Source organism: Paramisgurnus dabryanus, chromosome 17 (assembly GCF_030506205.2).
Source record: "Paramisgurnus dabryanus chromosome 17, PD_genome_1.1, whole genome shotgun sequence".
Lineage (NCBI taxonomy): Eukaryota > Metazoa > Chordata > Actinopteri > Cypriniformes > Cobitidae > Paramisgurnus > Paramisgurnus dabryanus.
The window spans coordinates 7,956,921-7,972,524 of NC_133353.1; the positions used below are offsets into that span (position 1 = coordinate 7,956,921).

At 38.7% G+C, this 15,604-nt stretch overlaps 2 protein-coding genes across 2 annotated transcripts; both read right to left on the reverse strand.

Annotated features, from left to right (window-relative positions):
* Positions 1–1,601: 1,601 nt before the first annotated feature.
* foxo3a (forkhead box O3A) lies at positions 1,602–9,401 on the reverse strand. The gene is made up of 2 exons (XM_065254500.1): positions 8,034–9,401; positions 1,602–5,133 (listed from the first exon to the last, which is right to left on the reverse strand). The coding sequence occupies exons 1-2, from the start codon at positions 8,586–8,588 to the stop codon at positions 3,763–3,765; spliced, it is 1,926 nt and encodes a 641-aa protein (XP_065110572.1). The 5' UTR covers positions 8,589–9,401; the 3' UTR covers positions 1,602–3,762.
* Positions 9,402–9,545: 144 nt separating this feature from the next.
* Positions 9,546–15,231, reverse strand: afg1la (AFG1 like ATPase a). Its single transcript, XM_065254514.1, has 13 exons — positions 15,123–15,231; positions 14,271–14,488; positions 14,127–14,178; positions 13,927–14,028; positions 13,445–13,575; positions 13,216–13,315; positions 12,689–12,747; positions 12,443–12,525; positions 12,171–12,241; positions 11,922–12,022; positions 11,455–11,595; positions 11,266–11,379; positions 9,546–10,825 (listed from the first exon to the last, which is right to left on the reverse strand). Exons 1-13 carry the CDS (start codon positions 15,229–15,231, stop codon positions 10,697–10,699), a joined length of 1,410 nt encoding a protein of 469 aa, XP_065110586.1. The 3' UTR covers positions 9,546–10,696.
* Positions 15,232–15,604: the final 373 nt, after the last annotated feature.

Below are 15,604 nucleotides of genomic sequence, written 5' to 3' on the forward strand. Positions count from 1 at the left end.
TGAGAGACCATCATTAAGGTGCCATCCCACCAATGAAAACACAAGAACATGAGGCACATTTTACAGCTATTGTCACTAGGTGGTGATTTCCTCTCTACAGAGAGCAGTGCAACATAATAAATGATTTTCTTCACACACAGTCAATCCCACTGATTGTTTTTATTGCTTATGAATGAGTGGCTGATTTCTACACGTGTATGAATACACATTCATTTAGTAAAAAAATCACCAAACACAGCAGAGGAGCTCAACGAGAACATTTAGTACATTTCCAAAGAGCATGTCTCCTTGACAACCATTGACACATCATTTGATGTGTCATATTTATTATATTAGACACAGTGTTGCAGAGGTATTTCAACATATACAAGGAGACAATGGTTTTTATTAGACCTATTACAGTTTCTCTAAAAAACAGAAAAGTTTGATACATGATGTAATAAGATATATGGATTAGAGATCTTGGTATGATTCTGATCTGGTGTAAGATCATCTCTTATTGAAAATGCTTTCAGTAAGACAGCATAATTGCCAGCTCTGACAAATGTAAAGTTAAACTGAAGCATATAAAAAGGTATTTTCTATTTAATTTCCTAGCCATTAAAATGAAATAAAATATTATAATTACTAAATTGAAACGTATTTACCCTCTTGTTTATGCAACCCAAATAACAACTGTTTTTAAGCCGGGTGAGGCTTTCAGTTTAGACATCATAATAAATATACTGTATTAACAGATTTGTGTAAATAACATAGGTGTTTTTTTAAATTCCTTGATCCATTAAATATCACTGACCTTATAAACTAATAATAACAAGATCACAGTGGCTAAAATGAGATCAAGAAAAAACTTGAACATTTCAGGGAAAATATAAGGATTTTTTGCTATCATTTACACAAGTTGGACTTGAGCTGTTTGCCAATCAGACCCTTTTAACTAATAATACACTGTGTCTATGGACTGCATAAATCAGGAATAAACTAACATGCAATGGAAAAGCCAGTGTTTAGTGTTACGTTGCTACATATTACAGTTTACAAATTAAAGTTTAAAAACGTTTACGAAATTGGTGAAATTTTAGAAAGAGATGTACCAATGCACCCAGTACTTATTCTTCTGGAGGGATCCCATTGCATATACTGTTAATGGGTGCCAGAAAAATTATCAGTGTGAACAGGATGAAGGTACATGCACCTACTGTTAAAGACAGATATACACGTTTGAGAAAATGACAGGATTTGCAATTGAAATCAGACATCTTTGAACAAAAATGAGCACTAATCGAAACATAAAACAGACTTTTAACATAAAATAATGTTTAAACCATACAGATGAACTTATGATATACTATCTAAATCGCTATTAAGGGCCTATGTACTTTTAGTTTACATTTTTTAGTTTTTCCTCCTTTTCTTCATTTATATTTATTTATTTTCTCCTTATTTTGCTCGATTGTTGTTGTTTTTTTACTTCTTTTTTTGTGTTTATTTAAAAAAAATGCTCGGTTTTAAAAAAAGTGCAAAAAAAACATTTATTTTCAGATTATCAAATATATGCCAAAGCCACATGTTGTGCACATTTAAAACATATTAAAATAAAGACAGCAGAATCGTTTTTGTTGTACAGGCTTTATTTACATGCACCTTGCTTTGCACTTCCTAATTTACATGATTCAAAATGGAAATAGACAGGTAGAGTCAAGCAAGCATCAACTGCTAACTAATGGCCAACTGTGGCTTGAGTTGGTACCTACAGATGTTGTTTTCACAAATTTCAATTAAAAGACAAATTAATTTAGGATCATGGGAAATTTTACCAGTTCTTTTATGAAGGGTTATATACAGTAAGCAGCCAAACCCAAACAAAACAGCATTATAAATGTAATAATTTCATAAACTAAAAAGCATTTGGGATTGCCGAGAAGGGATTACATAAACTTCACTGTGAAACCTATTAAAAAAAGAAAACATATAATAGTCATCTTAAATTCTGTAACTGCAGCTGAGTGCTTATGAAACCTTGAGACTGCCTTTAATAAACATACATTCAACTGCAATGTTAAAACAACATTTACTCAAACTTTTGCACCTATTATAAAGAGCGCTTGGCTGTGAATGGCACTATTCATATGTAAAACAAAACAGTGAGATTTATCAGCCTTGTTTGGCATTTTCAAGAAAACTGTGAAACAGTACAGTACACTGTAGAAGTTTGCAATGGGGCTGCATTTCATTTTAAAATAATGCTTTCTGCTATCATCTATCATTGTTTTTCTGTGTACACACAAACGCTATGAAAGGGACATGCCAGCCGTATAAATGGCTCAATGCAATATAGCACCAAACGCTCTTAGCTTGCTTTCTTGCTACAAATACACAAACATCTAGTAGTGCTTATTCAGTGTTCCAAAATAACCATACTGTATATATTACCTGTCTAATAAAATTCAATATTTGTGCGCACACACACACACACACACACACATATACAGTGTACTGTATATGTACACAAACACCAAGGGCCACATTCATGAAACAAGAGCCGGACTTGCAGAAATTCATAAAACCAGTCTTGTGTAAACAAATGCATGCATGCGTGTTTATCCACCATACGGTACATACATTACCGTATACATAATCCGTATTCAGTGCATACAAACCATTTACACAGTACAATTGTATGTACAATTTACGCAAGAATGGTCTTACAAATTCCACAAAAATTCATGCAAATTTCACAGACTTTAAAAATTGTATAAATGTGAAAGCTTTCATGCCCATGTAAACAAGGCAATCGTAACACCACCGGTTTTTGCAAGCAGTCCGCACAGGAATTTGTTTATCATCAATGAGGCCCCATGAACGCGAGTATGTACAGTACATACAGGAGTATAAATCTATAGCTTATCATCTATTCTAGAATGGTTAAAGTTAAAAGTGAATGTAGATTGAGGTGATGCAGAGCACACGAATTGGGAACTTCGTGGAAAACACTGATAAACTAGCTTCATACAGCAGAACATTAAATACATAGCTTATCATATCATAATTCACTTTTCCATTTAAGGATCAAGGATACATTATGATCACTGGTTTCACAAAACACAACCCCTTCCCTTTTCCAGTTTCACAAAGATTATTGGATACACACCAATTTTCCATTGCCATTGCTTGGACGACAGAAACACTTGTGTTGTAAACAGGCTATTGTTGAATTGGTCCTGAGGACTGGTTTGGCAAAAGGCAAGTGTTTGTTGCAATGCGAGGACTAGAAACCTTTATCATCACGGCTACAACAACTCACAACAAACTAAGAGCACCTACGTACTAAAGTATACACTGTATTAGAGAATGCAAATCCATTCATTTCAATAGTATGTTAACAAGGACACGAGGGAAAACGCAGGGATTGGCGAAAGTGGCACCATTATACGCAGTGGTGCAATTTCTACAATGTGGGTTTCGGGCTTGGTTTTTAAGGTGGACTAAGGGAAGTATAATTGGCCGAAACTTCTCTCCACGGTTCTCCTCTTGAGCAGCTGAGTTCAATACCTTATCATTGGTGATCGGATGAAAACATTTTTAATACCTTCATCAAACAAGCATCATGATGACAATACAAAACATACAGCCAGAAAATATAACATCACCACCAACTGAGTGAATCCATTAAGATAACTCAAACTCATAGCTTTTCTACAGGATTATATACAGTTGCCTTACAGTGGAAAGTTGGCTTAAACGCTGTGTTCTGGCCCGTCACTAAATTCCTGGGCCTGATAAACCTGGTACCCAGCTTTGAGACGAAGTTCGTTTGGTATTGGTCAGGTTAGCATTCTGAGAGGATATGAGATGCGAATCAAAGCTGAACTCCAGGCCTTCGGCATCCATCAGATCATTGCGGGTGATGGCATCCATATCGCAATCGAGGCCACCACTAAACACTTCAAGGTCCAAGTCAGACGGGAATCGGTCCTGAGACGCAGACTGAACGCAGGTCACACTGCCGTTGAGACCCGTCAACAACGAATCAGAGTTGAGCTGCATAGATGTGCTTCTGAAGGGAGACTGTTGGACATGTTGCTTCATCAGGCTTTGGTAGTCCGACTCTCCGCTCGAGACGCTGTTCAGCCGCCATTCGGATGGCGACGCCGCCTTGTGCCCAGATTGTCCACCAGGACCAGCCTGATTGGACATCATAGGGTCGTTACGCAGCAACAGGCCGCTGCGACGGGAATTCTGAGAGGAAAGGGAGGCACTTGCCTGAGAAATTAGCGGGTCAGAATGGGTAAGAAGGACGTCGCTGCGACCGTGAGTCTCGGAGCCGAGCAAGTCCTGCAGACTTTGCTCGCTAAAGAGAGAACTGCAGGAGAACGTAGCCTGTGTGTTTTCCTGGATCGTTTGCATTGGAGTCTGCCTCAGGCCAGTGACGGATGGAGGACTAAACATGGAGTTAGAGCCATAGCTGCCAGATGGAATTGCCAGACTGCTCCCAGAGCAGCTGAAGGTAAACACTGGGCTTCCCTGTAGGTTGGTCCCGCTCTCATCTTGACCTGGAGACTGGGAAGCGGTCAAGCTGATGTTATCAAGAAGGTCGTCCATTAGATTGTCGGAGAGGCCATCGTTGAGGTTCATGGTTCCTGCGAGGTCAGCCAGACGGGGCAGCTCGGTCAGGCCGGTGGACGGGGACATACTGCTAGGGCTGGAGTACAGCATGGGCGACAAGGGAGAGTCATCATCGGGAACCTCATCCACCTCTAGGTTGGCCAGAATTGGGGAAAGGCGTCCACTTAGGGTGCTGGCATTGGAATTAGTGCGAGAACGGAAATCTGTCCAAGCGTCGAGCTCGTCACTGCTACGGGATGTCGGGCTGCCGGTCCATTTGGACAGGCTGGACGAGCTCTCCGAGCTTCCGTCCTGAGAAGCCTGCAGAGCGGCCTTCTTTTTGGCAGCACGACCACGGGCGCCCTTGATGAGCTTGTTACTGTTGTCCATGGAAACGGCACGTCTCCGTGGAGCTTTGCCCCCTTTTCCGCCGTCCGGGTTGACCATCCACCACGAACTCTTTCCTGTTCCTTCATTCTGGACCCGGACAAAGCGACTATGGAGCGAAAGGTTATGTCGTATGGAGTTCTGTGAACAGAGAAGAGTACATGGTGAGCTGTGCATCATAACACATGCTCGAATCACATAGTTCCTTACATATCTTAAACAAAAATCTAAATAACAGACAAATGTTCGTCACATGACTCCAAAGAGCACAAACATGAGTGAGGAACAATGCCACTGTGATTTGATTGCTTTAGCCAGTGATGACACGAGAACTCATGTGACCAACAAAGTCTGTGTGGTTGGGTTAACAAAAGAGACATTTGAGCATCTTCTATTGTCTCACTGAACAAAGCATTTAAATCCAGATTTAAAACCACCACCATAGACTGAAAAGTGTGTAGGATGCTGGGGTGGTTGCCAGGAAGTTCCTAAGTGCTAAGGTGTAGACTTTAGTTATAGGTTCATCTGAATCCATAAACTACTAATAAAAATGCAATTCTGATACATTTATTTTGCAAATGCTTTCTTCAAAGGCGCCACACGTAGTGCATTCACGTGCATACATTTTTCAATCTGAGTGTGCCCAACCAATGACCTTGGCATTTCTGGACCTATACCTGACAGAAACATCTACACAGTTCATGCAAACCTTGCGTGTAAATCTAAAGATTATCTTATCATCCTCAAAAATCTCTTATTCCAAATGCAGAAGCTGCTAAAGGATTTATGCAGTTCCTAAATCATGCAGAAAGTTTAGTAGCGCAGTGCAGTGGATCTGCACTAATGTGCACTGCGGTACAGAGGGTACAGCAATCCATAATGCAGTACCTGGAGATGTGAGGAAAATTCACGAATGAGACCTGGTTTTTCTAAAAATGGTGCGCACTTATAAGATGTCCTGCGGTTATATAGAGAAAAAAGCCAGACCCCGTCCTGTAAAAATCTCTTGATGATCTCACGACACTTCAGTTGCATTAAACCCTTTGACTTCATTCTTTAATCATTGGGACAGAACTTTTTGCTTTTTGAAAAGAAAATATATCTCCTTCCTAAAGTATGTGAGCAGGTTTTGCTTTTTTAGGGTGGTTAAAGGAATGTAATCTATCCAACACACAATGAAACATTGTGTTTGCTGACATACAATAATTATCATTTCAACTGATGCTAAACTTGCAGGTTGTGTGTAAAAGGACCAAATCACTGAAAAAATCCTGTCTAGAAAGAACAACTTGAGATTAATATGAACAAAATATTTCATTTAAATCTTTTATTTTAAAATTATTAGTATATTGCATTGAATAAACCCTTATGCATTGATTATTTCATAATAAACTGAGTGTTTGAAATGATACAGTCCTTTTAGAGAAAAGCACCACTCACAACAAAACTGCAGCGATGCCAGTTTACACACAATGCTGTAGCTCTTCACACGCTGCTACACACTGACCTACATAGTTTCCAGTCAGCTGATTGCTGCTTATGCTGAAACCACGAGCCAATCGAAAGTGGAGGTGGGGACAAAACAGCCAATAACAACCCTGACACTGACGACATCCACATGGTTTTTATTTTTTGTCCCTTAGAAGCAAGCAGATGCGAACACACTGCAGGACGTGCAGAAAGGCTGCGCAGAGCATGCATGAATCTTCATATAATCTGCTCAATAGTAGGAAGTGTCCTTTTGCGAAGCAGTGCTTGTTTAGGAAATATGGTTTAGAAATGAGCAACAAGCAATTTAATTTGAAGTAAACTGCATGGATCTATAGACATAAACAATATACATAAAATAATAAAGCACATGCATGGTGGCTCATAAATTGCTCATGGTTATGGGTGGTTCAAGTCCCAGGGGACACAATGTGATAAATGTAATATCTTCATTGCTTTACTACAGTAGCTGCTTTACATAAAAATGTCTGCAGAAAGCACAAATGCAAAAGCTGAGTCAGGGCTTTGTGGCCAAACTGATACAGATGTTCATATGTAAACAATTTTTGCATTTACACTTGGATGTTTTATTAATAAATCTAACTATTCAGTCGAATCATTATTTTAAATGGAACACTATAATATAAATTCATCACCCTCCTGGCACAATGATGATTTCTGTATTGCTCCCATTTTAAATCCAGCCATGCCAAGAGCATTCATTAGACTTGATTCCATGTTGGATAAATTGCTTTTTGCAGGCCAAGCTAATCCCTGAAATCAACCACAGATGAGATAAGCGCAGGAAAAGCAAAAGCTCTACATCCGAGTCAAAACGACAACAAGAATTACAAGCTCGGAAACCGGATAACTCACAAGTGAAACATGCGATTTTCTATTATTTTCATTAGGTGTACTTTTGATAAAAAGGAAATTATCATCAACTGTTGACAGTCATAGCGATGTGAAGCTCAAATAATGATGAGCCAAACAGAGGCTATTTAAAAGATCAGCTGTAACACCCTTTCGGTTCCTGTATAGCTCAGCGGTAAAGCATTGCATTAGAAGTGCAAAAGGTCACGGGTTTGACCCCGGGGAACACACATGCTGATTAAAAATGTATACTTTGTAATGCACCGTTTTATCACTTTGCATTAAAAGCGGCTACCAAATGCGTAAATGGAAATGTAAGTAACACAAACAAAATCAAGGTGCTAAAACATTTCTTCACAGCAGTGCAATATGTTCTTAAAAGAATCGTTTCTTTGTATGAATAGAAATAACCTTTTTTTGCATTACAAGAATCTTTAGCTTCTGTAGATGATTCAGATTTTTTATACAGCCCAACCAAGAACCTTTCAGGATCCTGTATTTTTACGAAACTGATACATTTTACCAACCTCACCTGTGAAAAACACAATAGTTGGTTTATTATAAGAACAAAAAAAGACACTTTAGTAAATGCAAGGGTGGACTTGTTGTAGTCTGATGTGCCCTTACAGTCAAAAAAAGGCTAGGTTAACCCGAACATTTGTCTCCATGACCTGACATACCTTCCATCCCGCAGAGCTGTTGCTGTCACCTTTGTCCTTGAAGTATGGCACACTTCGGACCATCCAATCATAGATCTGGGCCAATGTCAGCCTTTTCTCCGGCGAGCTCTCGATGGCTTGCGTGATGAGATCCGCGTAGGAATAGTTTCCCCAGGCATTCCTGCGGGCAGATGATTTTCTGGGCTGCTGAGGAATCAGACCATTGGTGCCGGGGTCACTGCAGGCAGCGGTCGGCACCTGCTGGGAAGAGACTGGAGATCCATTCTCATCATCTTTATCATTGATACCAAGACTGGTTTCTACAGTAAGTGTGCTGTGGCGCTCATCTGCTTCAGTGCAGGCTGATTTTGACGTGTCTGTAATGTCACTAGATTCAATGCCACTTTCATCCACCTCTTCCTCAGGAATGATGTCAACATCTGCTGATTTCCCCGCGCTGGACTCCGGTCTCGGGAGAGGCCACGTGCAGGACCTCGGCCTTTTTTGGGGCTCGAAATCAGGGTCTATGTCGACGTCCACAGAGGAGGAGTTCTCTTCAAAAGATTCATCTGCCATATTTCCTCGACTCTTTTCTAGATGAATGATGTGCGGACGGCTTTTGTGAACACAAGAGCAGATGTGTCTTCACGCATGCCATTCATTTGGGTCAATTGTAAAATCCACATTTCAGCACGGGACTCAACTTTAACAATCCGAGTGTAGGCTACTTAAAAATATACTTTAGCATGCATTTTGCGCGTGCACGTACAGCATACAGATTCGCGCATCGCACTTCCATTTAGGCAGTTTTTAAGTCAATTCTCAGTACGACTTTGAGGATTAATGCAACAGGAACGAACATAAATATGCAAATGCACAAACTCAAAATCTCGATTGTAGGCTACTAAAGATTACCAGAAGCTTCCGCGGTTCCGTTGCGAAGCGAATGTAACGGTTCAGCCGTTCGAAATGGTTACATTGTTAAATATGCGCTCCAAACCTGTTACAGTGTAACATTACATCATCCGAACGATACATTGTTTCAAAACGCAGCTGCCATCTTAATAGATTTTTAAAGCGATCGGAAAGCCCATGTCCGACCAATCGCCCTCAAATGATCGAGCCATACCTCTGGAGCCTTTACTCGGCAAACGTACACGATTGAGTCCAAACCGAGCCCTCATTTTCCCCAATAAACCTCCACGATCGCGGGTCCATGTCGGAGCTGGACGCTGCGTCCCGCATCCCGGGCGATCCTACACTGAAGCCCCGGCTGACTGCGAGAAGCTGCAAACTACGAAGAGAAACACAAAAGATGATCTGCCCCCTGGAAACAGTCCGAGGAATTGCTGCTTAAAACTGGAGCTCCGTACAAACCCACTGCTGCTGGTTTAAAGGACACTCGTGTCATTGAGATGCCATCACAAAAAGTCTCATTCAACACTCATGCATTTCACAAAACAAATTTTAAATTAAATTTAATACAATATTTACGGGAAATGTGACCGTGGGAAACTCAAGAATAAAACGAGCCATTAATAATAATTATATTTTGCATACAAAATTAAGACATTTTACATTTATGCATTTGTTTGGAAGCTTTTATCCAAACCAACTTACAGTGCATTTAATCAATACATTTTTTTTCAGTATCTTTGGGATCCTAGGATTGAACCCCATGACTTTTGCATTGCTAACACAATGCAGTGCACCACCAATATAACTTCAGAAATTACAGGGCTGTTTGATTATTTGTAAATTAAATTAGCAATTTCCAGCAGCTTACTGTGTAGCTAAATACAAAATATTTTATGTATAAAGTATTAGCATACTTCTCAAGAGATCACACAATTTAAAGGATAATTGCTTCAGTACTGTAGTAGTTATGCTTACCTTAAACATAACTAATAAATAATCCTCTCTCGCTCTCATTCGCAAAGATCTAACCACGTTCCCTTCAAATAAAGCTTAATATAAATAATCTCATGTTACACATCAGAGAACAAGACATAGACAAGATAAAACAACCAACATAATAACCAGACATCTTAAATTTGAAGAAAAAAAAATACACAAACATTATTTTTTAAATATTTTTCATTCTGTCAACAGTTTAACCATTGTATGGATGTCAATAAAATAATACAGTTTTTTAAAAATATTAAAAAGGCCTCAGTTTAAAATATATCTTTGGCAGACCTGGGCCCGGGTGCATAAAGCACCTTAAGTTTTTCCCTTAAGTGCAAATGTTTTGCATATAATCCCTTAAATGGTTCTCTTAGGTAAAGGTAATCGTAAAGTGTTTCATGACAGTGACCCCGGTTTGTTGTTATAAAATACTATTGTTGCCATGGAGACGCAACAGAAAAAACGTAAGGGTTTTTCTGCAACACCCTTAATTTTAAGGGAAACATAAGGGTGAAATTAAGGGAAAATTACACTTAAGGTGCTTTATGCAACCGGGCCCTGGACTCTTCCATTAACCTTGTCTTATTTCCCGAGAGCAAACCTCAGTACAGACATTAGTTTGTTTCCTTATTTGCATGTGCGTTTAAATAAAGTGCATCAGTATTGCATACAGTCCTGGTTAAAAAATACAGTATGAACCAAATCAAATGCAGTTGATCCCGAGACCTCATGATAGTTGAGATGGCTACTTCACACTGAGTGTCAAATGATAAAAGCTACTTAGAGCTCCTATCCCCCGCAAGCCAGTACTCCTCCGACTGCATCTCAGTAAGGCGAGACACTGTTCTCTGGAAGGCAAACACCTCCTCCTCACCCGTGAAGATGGCCAGCGAGCTGCCTGCATCCTGAGCCATTAACACACATAATCAAATCACTCATGTCTATGAATGTGCAGTGATGATCCATCAAAAAGACATCAAGGTTCACCTATATGAGTCATCTTTTAAGAGCACGGCTGGAGCTCTTATTTATGAAACACTATCAGAACAAATGTGTAATTTGTGAGTGTAAAACTACTTTTACAGAAAATTATTAAGCTCATGTTTCATGAATAAGAACATGTAAAAGATAAACATTGTGACTAACAGAGCAGTACGGTTTTATAAAATAAGGATTTTCTCGAATAAATATCATCAAAAGCCTACAAAAAATGTCTAGCAATATTTTTCACCATTTATCCCAGCCTTGGTGAGTAGCAGGGACACACAGATTTAATCTCAGTGGCCCCTCTGAATTTTATTTTTAAAAAAGGTCACATTTGAAAGTTAAACAAAAATGTAATTACCCTTGAAATGCCTAAATCATCCAACAACACATGCGTGTCATGATGATCGTTGTGATGGCCATTATGAACAAACAGCTCTTCTAACACCGTCTCTGCATGCAGCACCACTCGAACCTGTGAAGAGATGCAAAAGTTTTCTCTTCAGGACCTCCTAACAGAGACTGAACTCACAAGTATATTGCTATTTACCTTGTGCTCATAGAGTGCATCGATAAGAGTTATAAAGCGTCTGGCCTGTGTCTTCTTATTCAACGTGAGCAGAGGAATGTTGCGAATAAACACGGTGTCAAACACAGAGGAGATCTCCAGGTAGTCACTGGCTCCGACAGGCTGACAAAACACACAACAGCATCTCAGAAAAATACAAACTTCTACTTCACTTCCTTAAATTATTGAAATTTAGAGACGCTATAATAAAGAAGAGACGGCTCGTCAAAAACTAAATGGGAAATATCACAACGGCCCAATCGTAGTTTGCACGTCCCACTTTCAAATTTAAAGAGCCAGTGGTTGTAAATGAACATGTATATGCTTTTCAAAAGGGCTAAAGATTATATTTATGGTTTAATTGTTATTACATCGCAATTTATTGAAGAGTTTGAATTTAAAAAAGCTACCAGTGGCTTAAGCAAAGAGACTTTGTAGTAAAATGTTACCCGGTCACAGAGCTCCTCAAAGGTGCAGTCTGCTATGGTCCCACAAGCCTTGTTAAGTGTCAGCGTCCGACCATTAACCTTCAGAGATCTGGGCCGAGTAACTGAATAAAACAGAATCAATCGGATTCATGTGACCACGTGTGAAATGTAACGCATACACTGCAAACAACAGCCCGTGATCACAAATATAACAAAATGAAATCTCATGTGGAAATTTTGTTGTGTAAGTAACAATCTAGCAAAACTTACTGTCATTCTGCTTGAAGGCCAGTTCATCAAAGAGTTTATCGAGCGTTGCATTAACATCCGGCTCACTGGAGCTAAATTAAAAATGATAATTCATTCAAAATATCATCATAACACAACATTTGTATTTACTCAAGCACTAGAAATTTTAATATATACAACATCAAGCACATATACATGCAGTCTAAGCATGTGTGTTTAAGTGTCCTGAAGCACGCAGCATATGGTAAATAATGTCCTGCTGTGTGCATGACACAATGAATTTATTTTCTCACAGGTAGAAGAGTTTTCCCGCTGCAGGGCGATTTCTTTTCCGGTAATCTATTCCAGAATCCAGACGCAGCGTGTGGCAGTAATGCTGTTTAACAGAGATTTGCATTGCTTTAAGCACCTCTTGTGATCTTTACAACAGCAAATAACCCAACATTGATTATTATTGCGTTTATCAACAAGGTCAATAAATACAGAAACTGTCTCTTATTAATTATCATAATAAAAAAACATGCAGAGGCAGCATTTACCTTTAGCACAGCTATGAATGGCACAAAGTTTGCCCTCTGTAATCCGTTTTTGTACAGATCTGCAGAAGATATAAGACTCCGTACAAACAAGAATCTGAAGGCCAAGATTAACTGAAGCAAACAGCACATTGTGTGAAGGCAAACATGAAGACTAAACTGATCTGAAATCAGTCCTGTTGATTAGTACGGCCGATTGCTGTTGCTAAACAAGAGTTAAACCTGATAATAAAGCTTGTACTGAACCTTTACCAAGACTTAAACCTTACAAGTGTTACCTTATCTGATATATTATCACATGAGCATCTGCTCCATGTTAATGTAAATCTATAGAAGTCATCTAATGTTTAATATTAGAGGACTGAATGCTGTGTCAATTCTTATACCCAAACAAACATGTATAATATGAGTTAGCACCCCTATATTTACTCCACAGTCATTTATTTTCATTGGCTCAATTTGCATTCACAAAAGATAAAACCATAACCAAGGAGGGGGAGCTTAGCTAAGGTGCATTTTTAGTTTCTTACCATCTGGAGGCCGATTGGATGTGGCAACCACTATGACCCCATTCAGAAAGAGATTCTCAAAAAGCTGCTTCAGAATCATGGCATCCGCGATATCAGTGACCTGCTCGGACAACACAGACCAAAATCAATATTGCTTTTTTCTTCATTGACTCCTATTTGTCATTGCACGCTGAAGTGATCACACTATTGATTTGATTACGATCATACGATTACAGAGCTTAACATTCACCTGAAACTCATCAAAGCACAGCAGACAAGCCTCCTCACTGATTTCTTCAGCAACCGGTGCTATAGGATCATACGCCTTTGCCATTTTACCCACTTTTCTCTTGGGTAGACTCTGCTTGAGCCGATGAATTCCTGCAAACATGCAAGTCATGACATCATCATCTGTCATTTCATTTCTAAACCACTACTCGAGCGTAACTTAAATGAGACACTTATCATCTGCTCTTTGATTTCTACACAACTAACAACTAACTAAACTACTGCATCTGTTCTACTTTATAAAGCATTTGGTTTTACCAACAATATACCAAATTCTGTGTTCATAAAAAAAAAAACACTGAGATCATTTTGTTGATTTAGCATTTGTTGTTAAATCTTTTAAGTTACATATATCCAGTTATAAAATATGAGATCAGGAAATCAGTGCACAAATAATCAATCATTTACAGCAACGTAATAAAAATGACTCTTGGTCAAACTCACGTTTATGTACATCCAACATAAAACCGTGAAAATGAACTCTTTTTTTCTTTGTTGTCTCTACATGATCGTAAAACATATCCATAACCATTGTTTTCCCCGTACCTGCAAACATCGACAGTGATTAAACACAATAAGCAGATCAGCAAGATGTTTGACTAACACTACACAATAACCACCATTATGATTCTCACAAAACTTACCGACATCACCATATATGTAGTAACCCTTTGGTGGCTTTTGTCTGGAGAAGAACTGTTGGAAAGTAAATGAAACAAATACAAATGATGTTAGAAATGAGTCTGATAAATGTTGGTCGCTTTATTGTACAACTTTTCAATTGCTACCTTTGAAAATAAGTTCAAGTGATCGTTGCTGTATCCTCGAAGATCCTTTTGCATCTGATCCAGTTTTTCCAAAACAGCCTTTTGCTGCAGATCTTCTCGCAAAACTCCATCTCGTATTAAACTGTTGTAATGTTCCAGAGGTCCACTGTAATTGATGTTTGGAAAAGTTGTTGAATTGGGCTCTTCAATGGGCTGAGACACCACACCTGCAGCAAACCCTGCATGACAGATTGTGTTTTATGAGCAGAAACAAGTGTTGAAAAACATAACAAAGAGGTATGAACTGTGTTTTCAAGATGACGCTATTATTGTATGAGTATATTAGGATGGGGCAAGTTGTCACATTTTTTTAAAAATATTGCAATTTTATACAACGTATACTTGCAATATTTGTTTTTAAAACTTTTCTCTATAACAATTTTACCTAACACGATTATTTTTTACTATTACAGACTATTTAATACCAGGTCTCTCCATTGTGACAACTTACCCCACAGGCTTTTTTAAAGCACTCTTGTTCCTTAATGTTCAGCACACCCCTACACTGTACTAACAAATGCAAAATCTAATTTTATTTTAAGAAACAAACTCACATGGTCAATAAAAATCTGTCTATCCTATAGACAGGATCAGCACTACTGTTTCAGACTCAACTATTACACAACCGAATAAAGGTTCACAATGACATCCTGAGAAATACACAGTAACACTTCCATTATCTAAGTTATCTTAAATTTTTTACAATGCTCTGTATTTCTTAAGATGTTCACTCTTCGGTATAAATAATGTCCTTTATCGCCAAGATTAACTGTAATGTAACACTTTTCTTAACATGACGTTGTAATATCTTACCTCTTCTAATACAGTTGGTAATTTTAAGAAAAACTGACTTTGACAGCAGCTTATTTTTCACATGAAACTGAAGCCCAAGCGCCACCAAGGACGCCCTGCCGGCCGCCATATTGATTCAAAATGAAAAAACTTTATTCATAACGCAGCCTGACGGTCTGGAGTGGGCGTGGTTATCATGCTGACAGCTGTGTGCCGCAGGGATGACGTATTTTTGCAGGTCAAGGGGTTTTCTCGCAAAAAGCCCATTCATTTCTTTCCAAAAGACTTTTGGATTATCGCAAAAATAAGCTCTGTGTTTAACAAAAGTTAAAGACACTTACACGTTTTGTCCAAAAATGTGATCCATTTTGAAGTGTAATGCGTTTACTAGAAATATAAAAAGGCGAATTTTGACTTTTATGATTCATAAAAGTTATGTCCATCTGTAAAGACTAACTTGTTGGACCAAACTTGTTAGTGTCATAAACTTTTGGTAAATACAG